Source organism: Xyrauchen texanus, chromosome 37 (genome assembly GCF_025860055.1).
Source record: "Xyrauchen texanus isolate HMW12.3.18 chromosome 37, RBS_HiC_50CHRs, whole genome shotgun sequence".
NCBI classification, from domain to species: Eukaryota; Metazoa; Chordata; class Actinopteri; order Cypriniformes; family Catostomidae; genus Xyrauchen; species Xyrauchen texanus.
In genome coordinates, this window is record NC_068312.1 from 38191014 (window position 1) to 38204213 (window position 13200).

The 13200-nt window shown below is 41.0% G+C and overlaps 1 protein-coding gene across 5 annotated transcripts in view; it reads right to left on the reverse strand.

The window, feature by feature from the left end:
- The window catches only part of LOC127630760 (dual specificity protein phosphatase CDC14C-like), a 30144-nt gene that overhangs the window by 13757 nt on the left and 3187 nt on the right, over positions 1–13200 (reverse strand). For 3 of the 5 annotated variants that reach the window (XM_052108515.1, XM_052108514.1, XM_052108513.1), the window contains exons 5-13: positions 13043–13177; positions 6632–6722; positions 4813–4888; positions 4627–4719; positions 4427–4503; positions 4276–4342; positions 4139–4201; positions 1818–1905; positions 1454–1684 (exon numbers count right to left, since the gene is read on the reverse strand). In XM_052108515.1, coding sequence (XP_051964475.1) covers positions 1454–1684; positions 1818–1905; positions 4139–4201; positions 4276–4342; positions 4427–4503; positions 4627–4719; positions 4813–4888; positions 6632–6722; positions 13043–13177 — 921 coding nt within the window. The other 2 variants (XM_052108516.1, XM_052108517.1) reach the window with 2 other exon arrangements.

A 13200-nucleotide genomic window follows, 5' to 3' on the forward strand; every position in this document is an offset into this window, starting at 1 on the left:
CTGCCGTTTCACGAGAAATCGCTCAAATTTTAAAAATATCGGATGAATCTAGAGACTCTAATCTTTTCACTCAAACAGGTTTCAATGTAAATACTTAATGATGGTTCTTACATAGATGTAGTTTTTTTGCCGTTTCTTCCAAAGATGAACTCTGTACGTTGAAAGTTTAACCCTTCAATGACAGCCCAGAATCTTCTGAACTGAGATCAGGAGCTTTAAATTAATTACAATTCTGCATTGTGTATTGCGAAACCAAAATACAACATCCATGCAGAAGGGCGCAGGGTTGCAAGAGGTTACTGGTAATTGCACTTCATTTTGCATTAAATGCAAATAATAATAATAATAATAATTAAAGCTGTAAGCAGCGATGAACGGGCCCTCGCATCCTGGTGCACGTTGGGGCTGCTGTGCCAGGGGAATGTCAATCCAATTTTTTTAGTATTTTTTAGCACATACAGTGGGTACGGAAAGTATTCAGACCCCCTTACATTTTTCACTCTTTGTTATATTGTAGCCATTTGCTAAAATCATTTAAGTTCATTTTTTTTCCTCATTATTGTACACACAGCACCCCATATTGACAGAAAAACACAGAATTGTTGACATTTTTGCACATTTATTAAAAAAGAAAAACTGAAATATCACATGGTCCTAAGTATTCAGACCCTTTGCTGTGACACTCATATATTACCCACTGTATATGTTGTTAAGAGTGTTTCACAGTGTTAAACATGTAATTTCCTGTTGCCTGTAGGAGGCGCTATGACTATAACTGAATATTGGCAAATAGAAGTATTCAGGCCGGGACGCTTATAAAACATGTGAAGTTTGGAGTAGATTGGACATTGTATGTTTAAGATAAAACAACTTCCTGTTTCATGGCAAAACATCAAATTATGCCAGGATGCCACTGACATGGCGTTTAAAGAAAACTCAAAAGCTTCGCAATTTAGCATCACAAAGGCCTTTAGATTAGACCAAATATGGTGTTGATCTGATTTAATTTCTAGGAGGAGTTCGTTGAAGTATGAGACCTGGAAATGGCAAAAATTTAAGAGAAAAAGCAAAATGTCTGACTTCCTGTTGAGTTTAGGGCATAGGTCCAAGAGACTTTTTTGTAGGTATTGGCATGTTACACATGTGTACCAATTTTCGTACATGTAGGTGAAACGTAGCGTAAAGCGCACATCATTGAACGTTTGTAGGTGGCGCTATCGAGCCATTTTGACACCTAATTCTGAAACTCATATCAGATGTACACTTCCCCACTTCTGATGCGTGTGCACATTTTTATGAGTTTTCGCGTATGTTTAGGCCCTCAAAAATACGATTCATTTGGGGAAAAAAATGATAAAAGTCTAGCAGAACAATAGGGTCCTCGCACCAACGGTGCGGATGCTAATGCTTGCTGTAAACATGGCCCACAATAGCCTTTCGGAAGTGTCTGTACCTTTACAGTGGACCGCGATTGCCCCATCAGCATTCTCACAGATGTTCAGGAACCTGGTGACGATGACATCATTGGGCGTGCTACCATCCACAAAGAACAGGTCATGGTGTTTGAAGCCCATGTCTGTGAAACGCTTGGCATCGTACATTTTCTTATTGAGCCGGATGATGGTGGTGATGTTATGCTTTCTGAAGTAGGGGAAGTACGCTTCCGGGGCATGAAGAGGGTATCCTGATGAAGAAAAATAGCAAATGTTATTTATTCAGTAAAGTGTGTGCACAGGAGAGATTTACACACATTACACGGTTGCAGAGACTACAGTCGGTATATATTGGTGAAATGGGTGAACTAATGCCATACGCACCATTCTCGATTTTACTCTTCGGATGAGGACCGCTGAAAGCCAAGAACTTCCCTGGAATAATCCAGTTGAAATCTCCATTCTCTGCCCTCTGCGAAGATAATCAAATACAATTATTTAAATTACAGGATCAAGTCTGACAGTCAGTGATTAAATGATTAGTGACACTTTATATTAGGGTATATTAGGGTTAGCCCGCTCACGTCAAGATTTTCCCATATGCAGAGCTGATGTCATGCGAGATATTTATTTGAGCACTTAAAGTGCACCTATTATGGTTTTTAAACGTGCCTAATTTTGTTTAAAGGTCTCATACTATAGATTTACATACATCTAAGGTCAAAAAACACTTTAATTTGCTCATAATTTAACCTTTTTTTCCCAGTGTCAAAAATGACTCATTCTATTATTATCCGTTCTAAAGCATTCATTCTAAACTCCTCCTTTCAGAGAGCCTACTCTGCTCTGATTGGTCCGTTCTAAAGCATTCATTCTAAACTCCTCCTTTCAGAGCCTACTCTGCTCTGATTGGTCCGTTCTAAAGCATTAATTCTAAACTCCTCCTTTCACAGAGCTTACTCTGCTCTGATTGGTCCATTCTAAAGCATTCACTCTAAACTCCTCCTTTAAGAGAGCCTACTCTGCTCTGATTGGTCCATTCTAAAGCATTCATTCTAAACTCCTCCTTTAAGAGAGCCTACTCTGCTCTGATTGGTCCGTTCTAAAGCATTCATTCTAAACTCCTCCTTTAAGAGAGCCAACTCTGCTCTGATTGGTCCATTCTAAAGCATTCACTCTAAACTCCTCCTTTAAGAGAGCCTACTCTGCTCTGATTGGTCCATTCTAAAGCATTCACTCTAAACTCCTCCTTTAAGAGAGCCTACTCTGCTCTGATTGGTCCATTCTAAAGCATTCACTCTAAACTCCTCCTTTAAGAGAGCCTACTCTGCTCTGATTGGTCCATTCTAAAGCATTCACTCTAAACTCCTCCTTTAAGAGAGCCTACTCTGCTCTGATTGGTCCATTCTAAAGCATTCACTCTAAACTCCTCCTTTAAGAGAGCCTACTCTGCTCTGATTGGTCCGTTCTAAAGCATTCATTCTAAACTCCTCCTTTCAGAGCCTACTCTGCTCTGATTGGTCCGTTCTAAAGCATTCATTCTAAACTCCTCCTTTCAGAGCCTACTCTGCTCTGATTGGTCCGTTCTAAAGCATTAATTCTAAACTCCTCCTTTCACAGAGCTTACTCTGCTCTGATTGGTCCATTCTAAAGCATTCACTCTAAACTCCTCCTTTCAGAGCCTACTCTGCTCTGATTGGTCCATTCTAAAGCATTCATTCTAAACTCCTCCTTTCAGAGCCTACTCTGCTCTGATTGGTCCGTTCTAAAGCATTCACTCTAAACTCCTCCTTTAAGAGAGCCTACTCTGCTCTGATTGGTCCATTCTAAAGCATTCACTCTAAACTCCTCCTTTAAGAGAGCCTACTCTGCTCTGATTGGTCCATTCTAAAGCATTCATTCTAAACTCCTCCTTTCCCAGAGCCTACTCTGCTCTGATTGGTCAGATGTCCCAGTCTGTTGTGATTGGTCTACCGCTTAGTGTAGTGTTTGAGGGCGGGTCAAAGCTGTTCGCGAGCAGCCAATGAAGACCAGAGGCGTGTTTTTTTGTTACCAAATTACGTAGGTTAGTACAGGAAGTACGTCTGGAATTACTAACGACTCGTTTCAGGTGTTCAGAATCGGTTCTTTATTTCGAGTCAATAACTCCATTTGTCCTGCACTTTGATTTTTGAAACTTTGCAGACTTTTTTACATTCACAAACATCTATATAACACACTACATGAAATGTAATGTTTGAAAAACCATAATAGGTGCTCAAGAGAGCACAATTGGAAATTATCTTGTACGAGCAGTGCATGAGTCTCGTGAGACTGACGTATGAGGGTTACCTTCTAGACACGACATAATGGTGGCCAGAACTTTGAAGTTCCAAAAAGCACATAAATGCAGCATAACAGTAATCCACGTGACTCCAGTGGTTTAATCCATGTCTGCAGAAGTGATATGATAGATGTGGGTGAGAAAAGATCAATATTTAAGTGCTTTTTTACTATAACCCCCACCCCGCCCGCCCCCGCCCAGTAGAGTGTAACATGCACGAACAATGTGAATCGCCAAAAAGAATGTGAAAGTGAAAGTGGAGATATCATTAAGTGGAGACTTAAATATTGATATCTCACCCACACCTATCATATCACTTCTGAGGACATGGATTAAACCACTGATTTAGCCCTGGTTAATGTTTGACCCTGGAGGATCTCACCTCATAATGTTCGTATTCCTCCACATCAAACTGTGAGAAATCCAACCAGCCGAACTGCAGCGCCTGAAACACACAACATGTGACCAGAGAGCACTAACAGACGTGTTTGATGCAATTTCAGAGAACATCTAGATTACCTTGTGAACGGCCCGTAGACAGTCAAGAATATTCAGATTGAACATGCAAGCTCCAAAAGATGCATCTCTGTTGAAAGTGATGAGAAACTTTAGGAAAACTCAAAGAAAGTATATTAAGAATAATTTGAAGGGGATCAAATTCAATGATTACCTAAAAGGAAGATAGGATGCATTTTGAGAGACTAGAAGACCGTAAGCTTCCTCTGGTGTTTTCTGTAGATGCAAGACCTTCAAGATAATATACAAGAGTACATTGTTTCACTATGAAAACACACTGGGTTTGGAACAACGTGAGGATGAATGAATGATGACAGAATTTTCAGTTTTGGGTAAAAACACATTTTCACTTACAGCATAAGAGCCGATCAAATACGCAGCATTGGCTTGTTTCTTCCTGTCGCCACAGGTGTAAAACACTATTTTCTTCTTTGCATGAGCACAAGACTGTTGTGGGAAAACATATCAAACACTAAACAAAATGTGTCAGATTACCACATTGCATTAGACAATACGTGACATTGTTTTTGAGTACTTTACCTTCAGCTTCTTGTTGAGTTTGCAACAAAAGCGATAAAACATGGCCAGGTTGAGCGGGCCAAAATCTGCGTAGAAGCTGTTCAAATATAGAAATGGAAGAGGTGAAAGATAAAAGTCTGAAACAATCCAATGCAAAGCATAGAAACTATATTTACAAACCCTTATTGTTAGTGATTGTCCGATATGGATTTGTCAATGACCGATGCTGACATTAATATCTACATAGCATGGTGGTTGATGGCCAATATAATGCGGATTTATACATAATGCAATTTAAAGGTACGGTATGCCATTTTTCTTCTAATACCACACATGTAATGTCCCTGCTACCTGACAGATATTCAGGTACATTCAGGATTGCTGACATCGAAATAGTTTACATCTTTGGAGGGAGGGTGTGTCACTGACGTTTACATTTTTTTAATTCTGTCATGATTTACTCACCCTCATGCCATCCCAGATGTGTATGACTTTCTGCTGAATATTAGAAGAATATTTCAGCTCTGTTCGTTCATACAATGCAAGTGAACAGTGGCCAGAACTTTGAAGCTCCAAAAAGCACATAAAGGCAGCATAAAAGTAATGCATAAGACTCCAGTGGTTTAATCCATGTCTTCAGAAGTGATATGATAGCTGTGGGTGAGAAACAGATCAATATTTAAGTGCTTTTTTACTATAGATTTTCCTCCCTGCCCAGAAGGGTGCAATATGCACGAACAATGCGAATCGGCAGAAAAAAAAAAAAGAATGTGGAGGAGCCTGGGTATCTCAGCGAGTATTGACGCTGACTATCACACCTGGAGTCGCGAGTTTGAGTCAAGGGCATGCTGAGTGACTCCAGCCAGGTCTCCTAAGCAACCAAATTGGCCCGGTTGCTAGGGAGGGTAGAGTCACATGGGGTAACCAAATTGGCCCAGTTGCTAGGGAGGGTAGAGTCACATGGGGTAACCTCCTCGTGGTCGCTATAATGTGGTTCTCGCTCTCGGTGGGGCGTGTGGTGAGTTGTGCGTGGATGCCGCGGAGAATAGCGTGAAGCCTCCACAGGCGCTAGGTCTCCGCGGTAACGCGCTCAACAAGCCATGTGATAAAATGCATGGATTGACGTCTCAAACACGGAGGCAACTGAGATTCATCCTCCGCCACCCAGATTGAGGCGAGTCACTACGCCACCACGAGGACTTAGAGTGAAAGTGAAAGTGGAGATTTATAGTAAAAAAAAAAAAGGACTTAAATATTGATCTGTTTCTCACCCACAGCTATCATATCACTTCTGAAGACATGGATTAAACCACTGGAGTCTTATGCATTACTTTTATGCTGCCTTTATGTGATTTTTGGAGCTTCAAAGTTCTGGTCACCATTCACTTGCATTGTATGGACCTACAGAGCTGAAATATTCTTCTAAAAATCTTCATTTGTGTTCTGCAGATGAAAGAAAGTCGTACACATCTGGTTTGGCATGAGGGTGAGTAAATCATGAGAGAATTTTATTTTTTTGGAGTGTACTGTCCCTTTAAGAAAACATCTGAAATCACTGATGGCTGTTTTAATAACAGCAAATGAGCAGTACACAAAATTACTGAAATACAATAAACACTAATGTTCATGGAGCATTCACCAAAACATTAAATAACCATTTATTTATATATATATATATATTTAGATATCGGCCAGTTACTTACAGGAGAGCCCAGCTTTCAACAAAAATCAATGGAAGCAAATCTTTTTATTTAAAGCCCCCTAAAGTAACATATGAAGATAAACACAATCATATGTGTTTGTAAAGTAATGCACAATTAAAAGACATTAATATTCTTACTTTTCATATGAGAGCTCTTCATCGATGCAGAAACAATGTCTGTCAGGTGAACTCTTGACCTTCTGATGAAGAACACCAAAATATAGCTGATCTGAAAGATAGAAAATATGAAAGACGTGATTATTATTGTCCTTTTCGTGCTGGCAATTAATGTAAACAATGAAACATCTGCTCTCACCTTTAATGAACTCAATGCAGTTGTGCAGATCACAGTTTTCTTTATACACGTTGTTCCGGTGCATTATTTTAACCTATTAATTCTCGGTTGCGTGAAATGAGACTTTACACTAGTCTAATGCGAAGGAACATTTACACATTCAAACAAAACTCTTACATGTGTGTCGACAATTTATGCATAAATTACACTATATCCTGCAAACTGTTTATATTTGTTCCATTTTTGTTCAACCGGAATACATGAAAAACGCGTTTACAATGCATCCGTTTACTGAAACAATGTAACAATGTAATAATGTAACACTACGCCACTGATCTCTCTCTAGGCTCACTCCTCTGGATTATGTTCAATGCAGTTTAAAGCCAGTCCCTTCCAGGCACATGATTGGCTCACTGTCGCCCCGCTGAGACATCAATCACATTAGGCTCCTCCCTCTAGAATTTAAATGGAGCAGCAGGGAGTATTCGACTCTAATTGGCACGCCGCCCAAGCCGTTGCTAGGAGAAAAGCGCCGACTGACCAATAGAATCTCGCGCTGCTCTGACTGAACGCTTTGATCCACTACTTAAGTGATTCACGCCAAAGTCTCTCTAGCGAGTCAGTCCACTGTCGTTCATCTTTGGAACGCTCTCGCGAGGCCATTGCCAGTCATGACAGTGCAGCTCCTATCTCCTTGAATGGGGGAACACCGAAATATCATAAACGGTCGATCAAGATTACGATCAAATGACATATTACAAAGCAGCATTTGAATTTGAAAAATATTGGAATCGTAGTTTACGCTAAAACGCGCCATTTTCCCGACTTGTATAGCTAATGCGCATGCGCGTTAGCGAGTTGATTGACGGGTGATGACTGTCTCTGAAAGGTGATTGGCTCTTTTCCTTAAGTAAGGCGGGACTTGACCGTTAGGCGTTCCAATTTCTCTCACTCATTTAAATAGAAATGGCCCGTCTCTGCGCAATTTTCTCTGTTTACAACCAGCGAATAGAACAAAGAATATCACGGTCGTGTCTTCAATCACGATGGCAGCGTTGTTATTTGTTTACCTGCGATATGAGTGTAAATCTCGCGCCTGGGCTCCGCCTCTTCCCTCAGTCTTTTCCTCGACTCGCTCCGTCGCTCGCTCTTGCGCTTCATTCTTCTCTATGTACGAAACGATTGCGCTTTAAACATGAGTAAGTGATGTTTCCCGCGGGTCGCTTTAGAATCCGTGCTTTATTTGGCATAGTCCAGTTTCTAACAGCTCCAAGCGCTACAAACCAAAATGTATTTGAGCCAGTGGTCCTGCCAGTGACGTACGCGTTCCGAGTGACGTCACAATGCCATCCCGCTGCCCAACATACGGGCACTGATTTAAAACTTTAACCCATAAAGTTTTCGGTGAAAGGGTTCACGTCAGATTTCTCTCTAAAATCAAAATAAAGCAGCAAGATATTATATTATATATATTTTTTTAATTGACAGGCTTCCCCTTTAATTCTCATTAGTGTAATGCCAAAATATCAATGACAGATTCTAAATATTATATCATGTTCAGTATTTAATTATACACAATTGCATTGATTGTTGTGCTGCTCTTGATTTGTTGGTATTAAATAAACAAGTTACCAGAGTCTGACGCATTAATCCCTCATTTTCAGTTTCCTGACGTAATTTTTTAAAGGGATAGTTCACCCAAAATTGACAATTCTCTCATCAACAGTGGCAGTTCTGGCTTACTTGGTGCCCCCCTTAATATCAACAACATGAGACACAGATCAACATTTAAGTCCTTTTTAATCCTCTAAATCTCCACTTTCACATCTGAAGTAAAAAGGGAATTAAATATGGATCTGTTTCACACCCACACCTATCATATCACTTCTGAAGACATGGATTATACCAATGGAGTCATACGGATTACTTTTATGCTCCATTTATGTGCTGCAAAGTTCTAGCCAACATTCACTTGCATTTTATGGACCTACAGAGTTGAAATATTCTTCTAAATTATTAATTTGTGTTCTGCAAATGAAAGAAAGACTTATTTCTGGATTGGCATGAGGATGAGTAAACGATGAGAGAATTTTCATATTTGGGTGAACTGTCCCTTTAAATAAAAATAACTAAACAATGAATATAGAAATAAGTAACTAATATATATATATATATATATATATATATATATATATATATATATAAAATGTATGTGTGTGTGTGTGTACATAGGACGAGTAGCCTGTCAGGAACAATTCGGGGCACCTTTCCCCCATTGTGATCTCGGATTGGCACGATTCGGGGCACCTTTCTCCCATTGCGATCTTGTGAGCTCTCTGAGGGGTGGCTCTTTCGGGTTGGTACGATTCAGGGCACCTTTCTCCCATTGCGATCTTACGAGCTCTGTACGGTAACCGGCCGATCAGGTAACCTGTCATGCCACCCCAGAGAGCGTTGCCGCCCTAGGCGACTAGCTATATCGCCTATGCCAGGATCCGCTACTGCTCATCATTTACTCACACTTCTGTTGGCTCAAACTCGTATGACTTTCTTTCTTCTGCGGAACACAAATGAAGGTATTCTAATGGAGAACTGATGCCAGGAAATGACGTTTTTCCTTAACAACAGAGAAAAGCCACATTCAAACAGATCTTTCACACATTCAGACATCAGAATTGATGCATTTTTTAAAACTATTTTATATTTGAAGTCAAAAGAATAATCTGTAATATTCTGGGTGGGACTGGGTCTAATTTGGGCCCTTGGCCACGCCTCTGGTCACCATGCAAAAGATCTCGGTTATAATTTAGCAAAGTGAAAGAACTCAACAGTCACCGGCAGTGGAATGGCGTGCTCCTATCCAACATAAATCAAATATAAAAACAATATATACAATGATAAAAAGACATACAAAGACCAACGGACGCATTATAAAAGCCACAAGCACACGGTCCAGTTCCATCATACTCAAACAGTTCATTGTTTTAGATTTCAATGATTTTGGGGGAATCACTGAAGTCCAACGGCTGAAGACCAGCTAACTGTAGTAACCAGTTTATTGGCACGTGATCGAACCGATTCATGTCAAAATGAGCAAAATGAACCTCTGGACCTGTGAAAAAAAAAAACCATAAATTAGATCAGGTGAACGCGGGGGGTCAGTGTATACAATGACACCTGGGACGGAGAGTTTTGGCGACAGAGATGACCTCTAAGGGTGTGTTCACACTCGTGTTTTGTTCTCTTGGTCTGGACCAAGTGTGCCGCACAAGCCCTCAAAAGTGAAGCCAAAACGTCTCGATCGCCCCCCCGGTGGCTGGTCCTAGTATAGATCATAAACCCCGCCTCCCCATGTTATTCAACGGGACGTGAGACCAACTAAACAATTAAATTACACTTCACATATCTTTTTTCCAAAGATAGTTTCTGTCATTTACTGTCGTTTCTATCACGTTGATGTCATTTCAAGTGTTTGTTTTCAAAATAAGTTTGTTTTTAGTTATTTGATGCTATAAAAACGCTGCTGTGACATCATGATTGACAGCTGTGATTGACAGGTTCTCTGAGCGAAGTAGTCACTGAAGCACCAACTGACTTTTTTTTCGGGATCTTCGGAGGACTGAGGAGATTGGAGCTTTAAATGTAATATCTACATTTCTATAATTAATTATTTCACACCATCATAAGTCAAAAGTCAAAAGTGCAGGGGCGTGTGCTTGAAATCGCAACTGCGCAGACTCAAGTCCCAAGATGTCAGCGCCATATCGGGACACTGGCGGCTTCAGTTCTCACCAATGGAAAAGAGCGAAGGGGCGTCGGCCATCTTTTTTTACAGTCTATGGTCCGGACCAAAACTGAAAATGCTACATTTAGTCGTTTCGTTTAAGCTGCGTAAACACTGCCGGCGACATCGCGCAAGACCGCGACACAATCCCATTCATTTTCAATGAGAGCACAGGCGACTTCCGGCGACACGAGCTGTCGCGACCGTTGGCGACTAGATGTGGGCGTGTCCAGCGACGCGACAAAGTTGTGACAAGTTCAACTTTATTCAAATGAAGAGCGAATAACGGAAGCGACAGCCAATAGGAGAGACGACGGGAGAGCTCACGTGATCCTTCTCTCTCTCTCTCTCTCTCTCTCTCTCAGCTCCTGACGTAACGGAAAGATGGATGAAAGGCTAATTCTTGCTGTTAGCAATTTTCCAGTGCTCTATGATATGGATATGGTATATCCAGCCGCAGCTCCTGCACCAGCCGGTGGTACGACCGGCTGGTGCAAGACAGACAGACCGGCGTTTGCGTTTTCGCCGCAGATAAACAGCCGCTATGGCAAACAGCACGCCTTGTTTCTCATTCATCTTTGATATAAAGCATTTTATGTACTGATTCCATTTATATTTAGTCTTTTCCCTCCAAAATGTTTGTTTTTAGCGCCAAGAAAAGAGATTCGCTGTCAACAGCAATGGAATGACATCCGTGAATGTCATTTATAAAAGTTACTAGGCAACCAGTAGTGGGAACGCCCACTAGCGACTTCACCACCAGCCACTGGCGACCTGCAGCGACTTTGGCAGTGTGTACACACCTTTAGCATTCACACTGGCGTTTTTAACACCAAACCTAACGATACAAATCCAAAGGCATGCGCTCATAATGTTTATATATGTATATATGGTGGTATTTTTACCACCTGAGAACAAACTAAGAGTTAATGAAATGTGTAAAGGAGTCAAAACAGCGCCAGGAATTCCTGCGTTGCACACACAAATGAAGATATGCTGTGAGGAAGGTGGACGGGCGGATCCGACGCCTGACCCGAACTGTAATAGGCAACCTGCCAACCGTTTGTCGCTCAAGTGTCTTACATCGTTGGATTCTTTGGCTCAAGACGAACAAAACGTATATCTACGATTTCATTTCCGCTAATTTGCATAATTCAAAAACCTAATTTTTCAAACTCCTACGCCGTATGTCCAATTCGCACGAAAATGGGTGTGTGTCTACTATGAAACCTCCTGACATAAAGTTATCAAACGAATTTTGATTCGTCGAAGCGTTGCGAAGATATAAGCCGGCATTTGTCGGCATCTTCCAATTTGTACGTATTGACCGAAATACGTCCCAATGTTACGAACATTTATACACATGTGCAACAGCATATTTTGAGTCTCCATACAAAATCGTGAAAAACTGCGCCTGTAGGGGGCGCTACAACTAAATAAATGCTCATAACTCCACAACTGTATTATCAATTAAGTTGAAAATTGGTATGCTTCTTGTAGGGGCCAAATGCTTTCATATGGTACAATATGACTCAGACAAATAAAAAAACATGGCCGCCAGCAACCAATCATATTTCAACAAAATGGCTGTATATACGGTGTGTAAATGATTGCATATTATCCAAAGTTACTTGCTATCGTGAACTATATCTGGGACTCCCTATGTCAATAATTATCAAAGAAAAGTTGAACTTTAGTTATTTAGGGGTTGCATTTATCATGTGGGTTCGACCAAGTGTATCCAAAGGCCTATAATTCCTAAAATAAATATTACAACTTCTAAAACATTTTTGGAGATTGGCTGCTTTGTGGCTTTATAACAGTTAAAAAGTAAATAAAATGAGCACCTTAACAATGATCCTGTTTCAACATAACTCATATGATGAACCAGGTGTTCCTGTTTTTGGTCCGTTTAGACGTCTTTGGTCCATGTTACGTTCATATATCAATCGCACCGCACCAGAGTTCGTTTGGAAGCGGACCGAGACCCACTTTTAGGCTCGGTCCGCTTGTGTGGTGCACACCAAGGTTTGTGTGACAGCGTTCACACTTGTTCAGATGAACCGCACAAACAGAGCAATCACACCAGAGTTTGTTTTAATCTAACCAAACCTGCCAAGTGTGAACACCCCCTAAAGAACTAAATTGTGCCAAAAAATGACCCAAAAAAAAAATGACTGAAACAGCAATTGCGGGTGGGCCCTGGCCACCCCCTAGCTCCGCCACTGCAGGCAAACAGGGGCACACTTGAAAGCGAGTGGATACAATGACACCTGGGACGGAGAGGTTTGGCAACAGAGACGATTTCAGCTCTAAAGAAGTAAATTGTGCCACAAAAAATGACTAAAACAGCAATTGCGAATGGGATGGCCAGGCTTCGGTCCATGGTGGCCGCGGACACCCACTAGCTCCGCCTCTGCAAGTGAAGATGTAGATTTTACAGCTTTTCTCAAATCAGAAATCTCATCACCTGGGCCTACAATAAGAGCGCCTCCTTGCTGCAGCGGATCTCCTTGGAAGTCAAACACTGGACTCGTCATGGCACGCCACATACTTTTCAGATTGCCGACAAGCAAGCTGGATTTCACATGTGGACTTTTGGAAGCTATGAATAAATAAATGAATCAA